General features: G+C 39.4%; 1 protein-coding gene across 13 annotated transcripts in view; it reads left to right on the top strand.

Annotated features, from left to right (window-relative positions):
* Positions 1–772: 772 nt before the first annotated feature.
* The window catches only part of LOC122309863 (importin-9), a 37,556-nt gene continuing 24,387 nt past the window's right edge, over positions 773–13,941 (top strand). For 6 of the 13 annotated variants that reach the window (XR_006242542.1, XR_006242541.1, XR_006242540.1 and 3 more), the window contains exons 1-5: positions 773–1,076; positions 2,300–2,361; positions 2,663–2,755; positions 11,495–11,666; positions 13,369–13,484. Coding sequence is in view for 9 of the 13 variants with exons in the window: in XM_043123587.1 (XP_042979521.1) it covers positions 950–1,076; positions 2,300–2,361; positions 2,663–2,755; positions 11,495–11,666; positions 13,369–13,484 (570 nt within the window). In the remaining 4 variants the exon portion in view is untranslated. Of the gene's footprint in view, positions 1,077–2,299; positions 2,362–2,662; positions 2,756–11,494; positions 11,667–13,368; positions 13,485–13,941 lie in introns of those variants that run through there. The other 7 variants (XR_006242539.1, XM_043123585.1, XM_043123584.1 and 4 more) reach the window with 4 other exon arrangements.

The raw sequence follows: 13,941 nt of genomic DNA, 5'->3' as shown, positions 1-13,941 counted from the left end.
TTGCGTGCGGTGCACGAGCACCTTTCGTAGCTAAACAATTATTTGGTGGCTGAAAGTACGATGAAAAAGAGGTTTTTAATTTTGAGACATTTTCTATAATTTTCGGCGATCTATAAAAAGTTTGAGCAATCTATAAATTCTTACTTTTTCTTGTTTTGTTGGTAGGTTCACCCACAATGGAGAAGTCCTTGTTCTTGTCCTTAGGTATTTGACTGGAATTACAGGTAAAATGTAAACTATGAAAGCTATTGGGAGAGAGAAAATAATTAAAAATATTTTAAGGGTGTGAACAATATTGTCTATATTTAGAAGATTATTATAGTAAAATATAAAATAAAAATGAAAATACAAAATCTATTAAAATGTACTTTGACCAATTTTATTTTTATTATGCAGAAAATTATATTTTATAAGAGTTATTGAGAATGTTTTTAGATTTAAGCTAGTAAGTTGAAATGAGATGAAAATTAAATAAAATATTATTTTTTTGATATTTATAAAAATTAAATTATTTATTATATTTTATATAAAAATTTATAAAATTTATAATAATAAAATAAAATAAAATGAGATGATCGATACAAACTGAGTCTCACAGTCTTCAGGAAGAGGAGGATCTCTGTTCCACGCGATCTGATAAATAAAAATAAAGAAAACAAAAATAAATAAATAAAATCATCATCTATTATTTAATATTATTAATAAATTAATGACTTATTTATTATGAATTTTGGACATCGATCGCCCCCTATAAATAGTTCACACATACTCCAAGGCGCTGTCCTTTCTAACCCCCCCTCTTCGTCGGTTTTCAACGCAGAGCGGGAAAACGGAACGTAGAGAAGGTGCCCAAGCGGAAGGGAGTAAGCCTTCACATTCTTGGAAGTTTGGCAGAGAGAGCGAGCAAGAGCAAAACAGTTGTTGGTGTATTAGGTCTTTGGTATTGGCTATGATGACCAATGTGATCGATAAAGATCAGCAATGGCTGCTCAACTGCTTGTCCGCCACTCTCGATCCGAACCAGGAGCTCCGCTCCTTCGCTGAAGCTTCCCTTCATCAGGCCTCTCTTCAACCAGGTTCCACTCTCTCCCTCTCTTGCCCATTTTGTTCTCGTTATTGTTGGGTTACCTTTAAAACCCTCGCAGATTCGTCCCTCTATGGACTTTTATTGACGCTCATCTTCCTCTGCCTATTTTCTTTTGGTATAATGTATTTCTAATTAGGCTTCAACATATGTGTTCTCATGCAGTGGCTTTCTAGATTAACAAAACACTTCTTAGGAAGTATAGCAAAATACGTGGTTGGGATCCATCCACAATCACGCGTTCTCATAGTGCTATATCTAGTTCTGGTTTTCCTGGCAGTTTTGGGTGCTGCTAAATCATGAAAAACCTTGTTTTGACATTATTTTAGCTCGAATTAGGTGATTTAGGTGGCCCGGTGGGGGATCAATCGGCAATTGAAGTATTGATAAGCATATCACGTTGATCAAGAGTTTGAAATCCCACTTGGCCAGCTATCCAGGTCCAACATTTTTCTGTAATGTGCGGGATGAGAAGATTGCACATGCTTGAGGGACTTGTTGGGGAAAAGCTCCGGATACTTTTGTTAGAGACAAAGATGGAATGTTAATAATGAGAGGGAAAGCGGTGGCGGGTTGATTCATGAGGTCATATTGGGGAAAGATTGTTCTTTGTCATTTCAATCGGGTTTTGGTTGAATAGAAAATGACTGAACCCTACCAGTGACTTGTTTAGTTATTCTGTTTTGTTGGGTCCAACGATTCTTGAGTGGAAATTTGTAGAAGCTCATTTTGGTTTATGTAGGTGTCGACTGTGAAAAGGAGAAAACCATACATATTACGTTAAGATTTAAATTACTTTTACATACAACAAACTTTCTGTGTAGCTGATTGGGATTTTTTTCAATAAATACTTGCGAAGGAGAAATCTTGATCAATACCTAAAAGAGTCTTTATGGTTATATTGAAATCTCCTAGCCCAAATTTTAATAATTTATAAAGAACTGCTACATCGTCTTTTTCGCTGTTCTAACCAATTCATTTTCCTATTGTTGCCTATAATTTTTTGCTTATTATTTCTCTATTCATGTGAGATTTATGAGTTATCTTGTTTGCGACTTTCCTAATTGCAATTCTTGGTTATGACAGTGGTAGATGTTTTATTGCCCCATCCGATATAAGCTTTTACCTTCATTATCTGCCTTTCTGGTATTCAAGGGCAGTACATGCTGTAGATGAAAAGTAACACAATTAATGATTTGATAATTGTCCATGAAGGTTTTGGAACTGCACTATCCAAGGTTGCTTCAAACAGGGAGCTTCCGCTGGGGTTGCGCCAGATATCCTTTCGTTACAGTTGAACTGATATTGCAACATATATATAAAATATGTTCATGGTCATTATCTTCTTCCTTTTCCCCTCGTCCTCCACATTGGTTAAAGATTTACCTTACTACATTTAACATTCTTCTATCAAGCTGACGTCTTTCTGAAGCAGTTCATTAAGAAACACTGGATCTACATCCTGCTTGCTGGGTTCTTTTTCTAATGATTAGAGGAAAAGAGTTACTTAAACCTACTTTTCATGTGTTTAACCTCTCAAAATTTCTCCTATGTTTGGAAGCTTTAACATACTTTTACCTAGCTGCCGTCCTTCTGAAGCAGTTCATTAAGAAACACTGGGAGGAGGGTGATGACTCTTTTGAACATCCTGCTGTTTCAAGTGATGAAAAGGTATATATGACATTGACATTGACATTGCTGACTGCATTCGGTGGAAGGGATTAAAGCTTTCTTTTTTAATACTTTGTTGCTTTGGCCTTCGGTTATTTTTTTTTATAGGTAAAAGAAGTTTATTGATTCACGTAAATAGGCAAAGCCCGAGTACACAAGAAATATACGAGAAAGAGCCTAATTACAAAAATTACGTCCTACTGATTGTAGCGTACACATCGTTTAGACTCATTCCATTCCATACAATAGAAGAGGCCCACAACAACAAAGTATGAAAGAAAAAGTCCCTAAAACTGTATGGGGAACGTTCCCTATCCTCGAAGCAGCGGCCGTTTCTTTCATTCCATGTGCACCACATTAAGCATAGAGGTGCCATCTTCCATACTGTAGTGATCTGACGGTTGCCCCTAATCCCTTACCAACAAGACAATAGATCTATCACCCTCTTAGGCATGACCCAAGCAATACTGAGTCTCGAGAAGATTGCATCCCACACTACCTTTACTACTATGCAGTGAAGAAGAAGGTGGTCTGTTGATTCACCATTACATTTGCACATGTAGCACCAATCCGTTATGTAGAGTCCGCACTTTCTTAGTTTGTCGATTGTTAAGATTTTACTATAGGAGGCCACCCACCCAAAGAAAGCTACTTTGAGGGGAACATTGCTCCTCCATATGGACTTCCAAGGGAAGTCAATGGCGGAGGGAATCGACAAGGCTTTGTGATAGGAACGAACTGAAAATTTCTTGTTCCCTGTGTAGGTCTAGAGTAATTTGTCCTCCCTTTCTAACTTGGCTTCAGCGCATATTGCATCCTGTAAAAATTAGTAATATCTCCCAACTCCCAATCCTGTAGAGCTCTAGTGAATCTTACAGGCCAAGTAATGGAATCAAAATTGTTGCACATATTATCCGCCACGGAAGAGCCTTGATCCAGTGCAATCCTATAAAGAGAGGGGAAAGCGTTTTTCAAGGCCACGTCCCCACACCAAATATCATGCCAAAATTTGATCCTCGTGTCCCTTCCCACCTCAAATCTGCAGTTGCCGAGCAAATCATCCCATCCCTTCTGGATAAGTTTTCAAACTCCAACGCCATGAGGCCCTCTGACTTCATTAGAACACCAGCCTCCCCATAGACTCCCATATTTGACCTTTAGAATATTTTTCCAAAGAGAGTCCTCCTCAAGGTGAAAGCGCCATAACCATTTACCGAGGAGTGCCTTGTTGAAAGTTCTCAAGCTTCTTAAGCCCAACCCGTCGCAAGACAATGGGGTGCATACTTTGTCCCATTTGATCAAATGGAATTTCTTTGTATCCTTTAGTCATTTCCATAAGAAATCGCGGAAAATCTTTTCCAGTCTATTCGACACCCCTGCAGGCACTAGAAATAAGGAAAGGAAATTGGTTGGAAGATTGGATAATGTGCTCTTAATAAGGGTGATTCTCCTACCTTTCGACATGTAAATTCTCTTCCATCCCGCCAATTTGTCTTCAATTTTCTCAAGGATCCCTTCCCACATTACCTTAAACTTATGAGGGGCTCCCAAAGGGAGTCCAAGGTACTTCATTGGCAAGGATGTGACCTTGCATTCCATGATGGCAGTCACCTCCCCTAAGTTGTTGACCAAGCCGATAGGTACTACTTCTGACTTGGATAAGTTCACCTTAAGGCCAATTACCGCTTCAAAGCAAAGTAGGAGTGCTCTGAGAGAGCGAATCTGATCCAAATCTGGGTCACAAAGAATCAGCGTATCATCGGCGAAAATGAGATGGGAAACCGCCAAGTTTCCCTGATTAGAACCCTCCACCGAGTAACCTGAGATGAAACCCATATCTACCACCCTTTTCAACATTCTGCTTAACACTTCCATGACAAGAATAAATAAGAGTGGGGATAATGGATCCCCTTGCCTCAAACCCCGAGAGCTGTTAAGAAATTTTTCAGGAGTGCCATTGACCAACACAGAGAATCTGACAGTTGTAATATAGTGTTTGATCCACTGACACCATCTTGCCCCAAAACCATACCTGCCAAGAATGTACAACAAAAAGTCCCAGTTCACATGATCAAATGCCTTTTCCATATCTAGTTTACATAAGATACCTAGAATACCGGATCTGACTCTACTCTCCAGACATTTGTTGGCAATGAGGACCGAGTCTAAAATTTGCCTACCTTTCACAAAGGCATTTTGTGACTTCGAGATGATCTTACCCATGACTGCACTTAACTGCTTCACTAGAACTTTAGAGATTATCTTGTAAACCCCACTTATCAATCTTATGGGCTGGAAATTTTTCACTTCCACCGACCTTGCCTTCTTGGAGATAAGTGTGATGAAAGAGATGTTAAGGCTCTTATCAAATTTCATAAAGGAGTGAAATTCTGAGAAAACCTTCATTATGTCCTCTTTAACAATGTCCCAACAGGTGTGAAAAAAAGCCTTGGAAAGCCATCTGGTCCTAGAGTTTTATCTTTGTTCATACCTTTTAACACACCGAACACCTCTTCTTCTTCAAAAGGCCTCTCCAACCAAGCCTCACTTGTGTGTTCAATGGAGTCAAAAGCTAATCCGTCCATCTTGGGCCTCCAAAAGTATTGTTCTGTCAAAAACTTGTTGTAGAAATGAACAGTATGGTCCTTAATAACATTTCGGCCTGATAAAATTCTGCTTTCCTCATAAAGGACCTATATGGCGTTGTTCCTTCTATGAGAGTTTGCAACCCTATGAAAAAACTTTGTGCTCTTGTCCCCTTCCTTCAACCAAAGAGACCGTGATTTTTGCCTCCACGAGATTTCCTCCATTAGAGTATTTTTTCCAGCTCTGCAACTACTATAAATCTTCTTGTCCTATCCTCAGTTGATAGATCCCTTTCCGTTTTTCTCTCATCAATTTGTGGCAACTCCGCAAAAAGCTTGTCCCGTCGTTGATGTTCCCAAAGAATTCCAAATTCCATTTTCTGATATCATTCTTCAACGCTTTTAGCTTCATTTTAGAATAAAATTAGGAGTGCCTATGAGTTGATATGAGGCCCACCACGAGCAAACTTTTTCGACAAACCCATCCACCTTTAGCCACATGTTCTCAAACTCAAAGTATCTCCGTCTCTCCTGAAGGCTACCACAATCTAGCAGTACGGGAAAATGATCCGAACAAAGGCGAGGAAGCCGTTTTTGACACAAATTGGGAAAGTGAGTCTCCCAAGAAGGGGAGACAACGAACCTATCCAGCCTCGACTAGGCCCTTCCATTTGACCAAGTGAAGTCTCCCCTGGCTAAAGGGAGATCCACCAAATCTAAATCAAATAAAAGAGTTGAGAAGTCCGCCATAGCTGAGCCCAAGCTAGAAGTCCCTGAACGTTCGCTCGAAAAGCGAGTGATATTGAAATCTCCTCTGATACACCATGGAATATCCCACCACCCACATAAGCCAGCTATCTCGTCTCATAGAAGTTTTATGCTACTATCATAATTTGGCCCGTAAACTCCTGCAAAATCCCAAATAAAGTCATCATCTACATTCGAGAAGGAGCATGCTAACGAAAATTCCCCGACGTAATCTTCCACACAGTTAGTTGCTCTCTTGTCTCACATTACTAGGATGCCCCTTGAAGCACCCTTGGAGGTGAGGGTAGTCCAACCTGCATAAGGGCAATTCCATAAACTCCTGATGATGTGTCTATCGATGAGTTTTAATTTTGTCTCCTACAAACATATGACATCTGCTTTCCAATCCCGTAATAAGTTCTTCACTTTGAAGCGCTTGTTTGGGTCATTCAAACCACGAACATTCTATGAAAGAATTTTGGGTTTCATGGATCACCAAGATTCAACCTATCCTTATGTCGACTCCTGCTCGTGCTACCCTCCCGTGCATCACAATTTATGGAGCATGCAAGTCTCTTAAGCTCCCTATCCTTCTTCATCACTGACTTGGCCAGTATAGGTTGGCCTGCCTTTATTGCGATGAGGAGAGCTTGCAGCTGATCTTCATAACCCTCACAAGACATCCCTATACAATGGCTCATTTCCTTAACCTTCTGAAAAATCTAATCTATTTGCGGATCAGTTCAAGGGACTGTTGGTGGCAACGAACACAAAGGACTGGGTGCATCATCGGGTTCATACATATTTGTTATAGGTGTGTCCGCCCCAAGCTCCTGACAAACTAGTTGTAGGTCTGACCCATAGATAGTCCCTTCATCCGATGAACCCCCATCTAGAGAAGTGTCAATAACCTCTTCCAATTTAGAACATGAGACCCTAGAAATAGATTCAGGCAAGCCCAACAGTGACGGTGTGGTATCGGGAGCATCTCCCGTGGTTGGCCCAAGAGGAAACCTGTCATCGGTGACAGGTATTGGTTCCAAGAGAGAAGCCGATTGGTTGTCGGCGACTGTCGGCCCTTTCTGTGGCAGCGGTGAGGAGACGATGGTAGGAGAACCGAGTGCGTCATCCATTCCGTGAGTCTTCTTTGAGCAACGCAGCTCGGTTAGGGACTTAGGAGGCTGCCCACCCACAATCGAAGGGTCTCTGTTGACCGTCGGCGGCCTTTGTGTCGGCGAGGTGGCCAGAGAAACCACCGGGTTGCAAAGAATCGGACCAGAGTTTGCAGAAGCCGAAATATCGGCCTGTCTGCTTTCGCGATGTTGAGTTCCCCGTGACCGTGGACGTGGGCTCGTAGCATCTTGGATTGGGCTCGCAGCCCTTGAGCTTGAGGCCTGTTGGCCTGAACGGGAGGTAAGGTTATGTGGGCTCATAGCTCGTGAGCTTGAGGCTCGCTGAGATAAAGCCCGTAAGCTATTAGAAAGGGCAGGTATTGTTTTTAGGCTGATATTTGATGGCTTCGAAAGGTATGGGCCCAAGCCCGGCCCACCCTTTGGCCCGCCCAACATATCCAGCCCCTTACTCCCACTTACCTTTTCCCTTAAAGACCCGTTTCCCCACTTTAGGAAAGGTTGCTTCAGAAAAAGGCAGAGCTGAGGTTGACGTTGAAGCAGTGGGTGCCGTAGTCTCCTTGCCCAGTCCCATCACCATACTTAGCCCCAAATCAACTTTTTGCACCAGTAAGGAAACTTCTTCTAGCACGCCAGAAAGTTGTGCTCTGACAGCCCATAACACATCCTCTACCTCCCCCAACTTTTTGCCACTGACATGAGGCGTCCCCGTGTCCCCTGGGTAAGGACCAATTGCTTCCTCCTTCATTTCCGTGGCAGAGTTGTAAGCTGCCTCAGAACCAACCACCATGGCGTAGGATTTCGGGGCCTGGACAGACTTGCCGTCCCTTTGCGAAACTAGTTGCACCACTGTGTGTTCAGCAGCTTTTTTTAGATTATAGGCAAAGCCCTCCCAGCCGCTGCCCTTTAAACCTTTGGGGATGATCACATAACCTCTTCTCCTGCCATTGTTAAACTCCTCCAAGAGAAGGTAATGTCCTCTAGAATTTCAAAGAAGCTGTATGGTAAACATCCCCGTTACCCACCCTCTGCTTTTTGAAGAAGTCTTCATGCCACCTGATTTTGATGGCTTCTCCCACCATTTTTACCACCCAAGCAGCCGTCGAACCATTTAATAGAAGGAACAAAGACATCCTTCTGCTTTTCTCGGTGATACGGAAATTATTGGCACCCTCTTTCGCAAAAATGAAAGTTTTCGATTCTACGGAAAAACGTCTTAAGTTCTTCCATCATAAAGTAAACGGGGAAAAGAAAAATATAAAGAAGGGGAGGGATGTGAAAATTGTGAGAAGAAAAGGGAGAAAAAAGGAAATCAGCTCTGGCGACGAGTGCTAGAGTGGGAGTTGTGTGCAAACATGCAGGCACAGCAGGTTACTGTACGGAGAGCACAGTAGACTTCAAATCCCAACATAGAAATAAACAGAAAAAACTAAATTTGGCCTTTGGTTATTGTAATGGATGGGAATAGTCTTGATGACTTTTGTACCCTTTTCAGGGTTAGCCTGTAATTAGGTGTCTTTCTCTTGTACACTTCCTGTGCATTTGGGCTATGCCTAATTACATGATTTAATAAGCTTCTTACTTATATATATAAAAGAAAAATTATATTTATGTTACTTGTACATTCCAAAAATTATAATGTAACCATCTAAAAACTCTGAATTCCAAATTTGGGAAGTGACAATTCTCTCCGTTGTCAGGTTGAACTTTCCATGGGCAGGAAAAAAAAATCCGTTGTGACAAAACCTGATAGAAAACTGTTGAAAATAGATAGCATAATAAAACTCTAACCATCCCCAATAGTGATGATATCACAAAACTAATAACTCCTCCAAATACCATAACCAATCAATGTCTGCAAAATAGTGCTTAGAAAAAGTAATTCCAAGTCTGTTAAACTTATTATTCCAGGTATAAGTGCTCGAACGTAAGAAAAATACAATTTGGAATGGCATCATGATTAATGAATTGGTGAAGTTTGCATATAATCCTAAGGCTTACCATAGAGAAGCTTTAGCGACTCAGTCACCTGTTTGTTAGTACATTATGCGTGGAAAATTTCTATTGTTTTTATCAGTCCCTTTTATGATCTGTCTTGATTAACTTGCATGATCATTGTTTGACAGTTAACATTGTCAGTTAATTAATTTTTTTTTTAATTTTTTTTATAAGTAAAAATTTTATTCAATGAATGAAATAGGTGAAGCCCATGTATACAGGAAGTATAAAAAAGAAACACCTAAGAACATTCAAGTACTAAAACAGCGAAAACAAAAACTCATGGACTGCCCCACCATTAAGAACAATGGCTGAAAACCAAGAAAACAGGGAAAACGTAAAAAATTTCCAAAGATCATCTACAGAACCTTCCCTATCATTAAAACACCTCTCATTCCTTTCCATCCAGATGCACCACATAATATCCAAAGGAATCATCTTCCACGCCGCTGCAAGCCTGCAACTTGAGAACAAGAATGAATTCTAGGCCAGCATGCAAGTATTTCTGTCACTGATTTTGGCATAACCCAGGCCAGCCCAATTCTTATAAACACCCCTTCCCATAACCCTTTTGCCGCATCACAGTGAATAAGAATATGATCCACTGATTCTCCAGCTTTCTTACACATGAAACACCACTCCATAACCATCATTCCATGCTTTCTCAAATTGTCAATAGTCTGAATGTTTCCAATTGCTGCAGTCCAAACAAAGAAAGCAACTTTTGATGGAACACAAACCTTCCAGATATTCTTCCAAGGAAAAGAAAAATTTTGCTGACCATTCATCGTCTTATAAAAAGATCTAACAGAAAACTTATTGGTCTCTGTACTTTTCCAGAGAAAATGATCCCTTTCATGTCTTCTAATGGCCACTGAATACAGCATCTTGAAAAAATCAGTAACCTCCTCAATTTCCCAGTCCTGAACAGATCTGAAAAAACAGACATTCCAATGCACCTCTTCATTAGAAAAACTCATCATCTCAGAAATGGAAGCCTGCTGATTAACAGCCGGTCTGAAGACATTCGGAAAAGCTCTAAGCAAAGCGGACTCACCACACCAAACATCAAACCAGAAATGAATTCTTGAGCCATCGCCTACCCCAAAATAAACTTGTTTCACAAAATTATCCCAACTTTTCTAATGAATTTCCATAAGCTTACCCCATAAGTGCCCATGCTCTCCTTAGTACACCAACCCCCCCAATCACTACCATACTTATGAACAATCACCCCTCTCCACATTGCATCCTCTTCCTTATTAAATCTCCACAACCACTTCCCCAGTAATGCCTTATTGAAACTACACAAGTTATGAACACCCAATCCACCAACATCAATAGGACAGCATACTTTTTTCCAATTAACTAAAGGCATTTTTGTCTCCTCCCCCAAACATCCCCACAAAAAGGCTCTATACAGTTTTTCAATACGATTAGCCACACCAACTGGTAAAGGGAATAAAGAAAGGAAATATGAATATGTTGGAATATTCGAAAGGGTACTCTTAATAAGGGTGATTCTACCCCCTTTAGATAAATACATCCTTTTCCAAGCCTCCAACCTTTTCTCAATCTTCTCAACCACCCCGTCCCAAATATAATTTGTCTTGAACGATGCCCCCAACGGGAGGCCGAGATATTTCATGGGCAAAGAAGAAACTCTACAACCCAAAAACGATGCTAAATCATTAATATTATGAACAACTCCTACCAGGACCAACTCCGATTTGCCCAAGTTCACTTTTAACCCAGTAATGGCTTGAAAACACAACAGTACAGCCCTCAATGCTTTAATCTGATCCTCAACAGCATCACAGCATCACATAATATTAGTGTATCATCAGCAAAAAGTTAGTGCGATACGGAAGTAAAGCCATTAGAAGAAGAACCCACTGAAAAACCTGAAATAAATCCACCCCCTACAGTAGCCTCCACCATACGACTAAAAGCCTCCATAACAAGAATAAAGAAGAAAGGAGATAACGGATCTCCTTGTCTCAAGCCTCTTGAACTCATAGAAAAACCACAAGGCTGACCATAACTAAAACGATGCTAAATAATCCTTGACTCCTTGTCAGTTCATTGATGTACCAGAGATTAAATCATACATGTAATTACTGTTAACTTTCCTTTTTATGCTTTAATAGTTAATTGTGTATAAATGTTGATGAGTCTTCATCTTTTATTACGATGCAGCATTTCTCTCTTGTGAATAATTTGATTTTAAATATTCTTTTGCTTGTATCTGATGAATGAAATCCTGGTTACATTATCAGGCAGTCATTCGCAGACTTCTTTTATTTTCATTGGATGACTCTCACAAAAAAATTTGCACAGCAATTAGTATGGCTGTGGCATCCATTGCAGTCTATGAGTGGCCAGAGAATTGGCCTGACTTATTGCCGTTCATGCTGAAGTTGATAAGTGATCAAACTAATATGAATGGTGGTGAGTCTTTCATACATTCGTGTTCTGGTTTACCTGATGAAAATTTTTCTTCCTTATGTATATATCTTCTCGAACATTATTTTTTTATTATGTCATGAGACTTTATCCCTTTTATTTACATTGTCAAAAAATTTCCTACGTCTGTGGTATTACCAAAGTTTGATAGGAGTTTTAGATGATTGCAAATAATTATTCACTTGGCAGCCCCAAGTTGTGGACTGGTAATTTACTTTGCGAGTGATTAAATAATATGGATTAGACTCATTGGCCACACTGTACATTACCCATATAGATAATGTGTTGGTAAAGAACCTTAAAAGAATAATGTCCCGCTTAAAAAAAAAAAAAAAAAGACCTATAAAAAGAATAATGTCCCAGTGAAAGAAAAATGTAAAAAGGGCTCTAATGTGCTAGGTCTTCAATAGAAATCACAGTTCATTTCATCAAGCTTGTTTTTTTTTTTCAATTCATATCTGTTTTGCGTTTTAAACTTTCTCCTAGGCTTATTATTATACTATTTTCATGGAGCATTTTGAGCTAATTCATGTTGGGGTGCTTTATTTTCCTTTTATGTTCTTAAGTTCTTTGAGCTTGTTTATGTCCAGATATTGAAGTCAGTAAAAATTGTTTGATAGCATGATCTTGTTTAGTTTTGCTTTGTTTTGTTTTTTGTCTTTTTGTTTTTGAGTTTATTATATTTTGCCCTTTTGAGTTCCATGAAAGAGAAGAGGGTGTTAGGTAGAAGATGTCATTTTTGTACAAAACCTTCCAGTAGACATTGAGATGTAATGCTGAAGTTAACAAAGCGAGGAAAAAAACTATGCAGATATTTTTCTAAGTCTCATCTACAAGAGGTGAAGATCAGCTGCATCTGACCCTGTGAACACACACACACTTTAATTCTCATCCATCTTCATCGATTAAAAAAAATATACTCTCCTTCAGTCAACTTAAACACCCTATTCTATTGATATGAGGGTTACATAAAATTACCTCAGATTTATGTGGAAGAGGTACAGCGGTCGTGTGGTTGCTGTGCAACACAAAACAGTCATATCAAATGGTGGGAAACAGAGAAACAGAGGGAGGGAGAGTAGGGATTATCAGAGTCTTTGATGACGTGCGGTTTTCAGCGATGGCTTCTGCTTTCCTTGGTTCATTATGCTAGTTGCCTGTTTTGGACATTTTTTTTTAAAATCTCGCCACCCCATTAGTGGGGTAAAAAATCTGCCCATTATCCTTTCAGGTTTGGAGAGCTTGACCTGTTGAGCACTCCTGTGCTTTATAGTGGAATTAAAAAAAAATATATTTTTTAATTAGTAAAGACAATTTTTTAATAGAATGGCCCCTGCAGGTTGATTATTTTTTTGCTCGGTGAACAAAATTATATTGAGCATACAATAGACAAAGGCCCGAGTGTACGAGACATATACAAGAGTGTTGCTTATACGATACAAGGAAGTCATGAAAAGACATGCAATTAAAATCAATTACGATTGACCAATGGAGTAAAGTATTGAAAAATAAGCTTTTAAAATGCGTAACTAGTTAACGAGTAATTGCATTCACATTCCTACTTCATTATTTCAGGAATGTGGATATGCTTGGATGTTTTTTATGATTGTTTCTCTTGCCTGTTTCGTGCTGGTGCCGATCGATGCATTTTGCTTCAAATGAATTTATATTGTCAAGAATTTTGTAGTTCATGGAGCTCTAAGGTGCTTAGCTCTTCTATCTGGAGACTTGGATGATAAAATGGTGCCAGCACTTGTTCCGGTTTTGTTCCCATGCTTGCTTACAATTGTGTCATCTCATCAGGTTAGTTTTAATTAGTTGTGTCCATTCTTATTTTTATATTTTGATAAGTAGTTATAAAAGCTTTTCTTAAAAACTGATTGTTCTTTTTTTTTTTTAATTAAAATTTTCAGATGAGCATTAGCATTATATTGCATTAGCTTGTGGTTGGGGGTGTAAATGAACAGGGCTATTTGATAAGCACCTTGAACTTAGTATGATTAAAGTCGAACTTGGCTCGATTCGATTATTAAATAAGTCATTTGTGAACATGAAACTATGATTAATTATTAAATGATACAAATTTGTATAAAACTCACTCTGCTCGATTAATTTTCATGAACGAGGCTCTTTTTATGAAGTTATTACCATGCAACAAAGGCTCAATTTTCTGTGGAATAACATTTGGAGAAGCAAAGCCCCCACCAAGGCCGCATTCTTTGTATGGACAGTAGCACTAGGGAAGATTATAACCATTGAT

The sequence above is a fragment of the Carya illinoinensis genome, chromosome 5 (assembly GCF_018687715.1).
Source record: "Carya illinoinensis cultivar Pawnee chromosome 5, C.illinoinensisPawnee_v1, whole genome shotgun sequence".
Classification (NCBI taxonomy): domain Eukaryota; kingdom Viridiplantae; phylum Streptophyta; class Magnoliopsida; order Fagales; family Juglandaceae; genus Carya; species Carya illinoinensis.
Note: the sequence above shows the minus strand (reverse complement) of the source record. Positions and strands in the feature narration are given on the sequence as shown.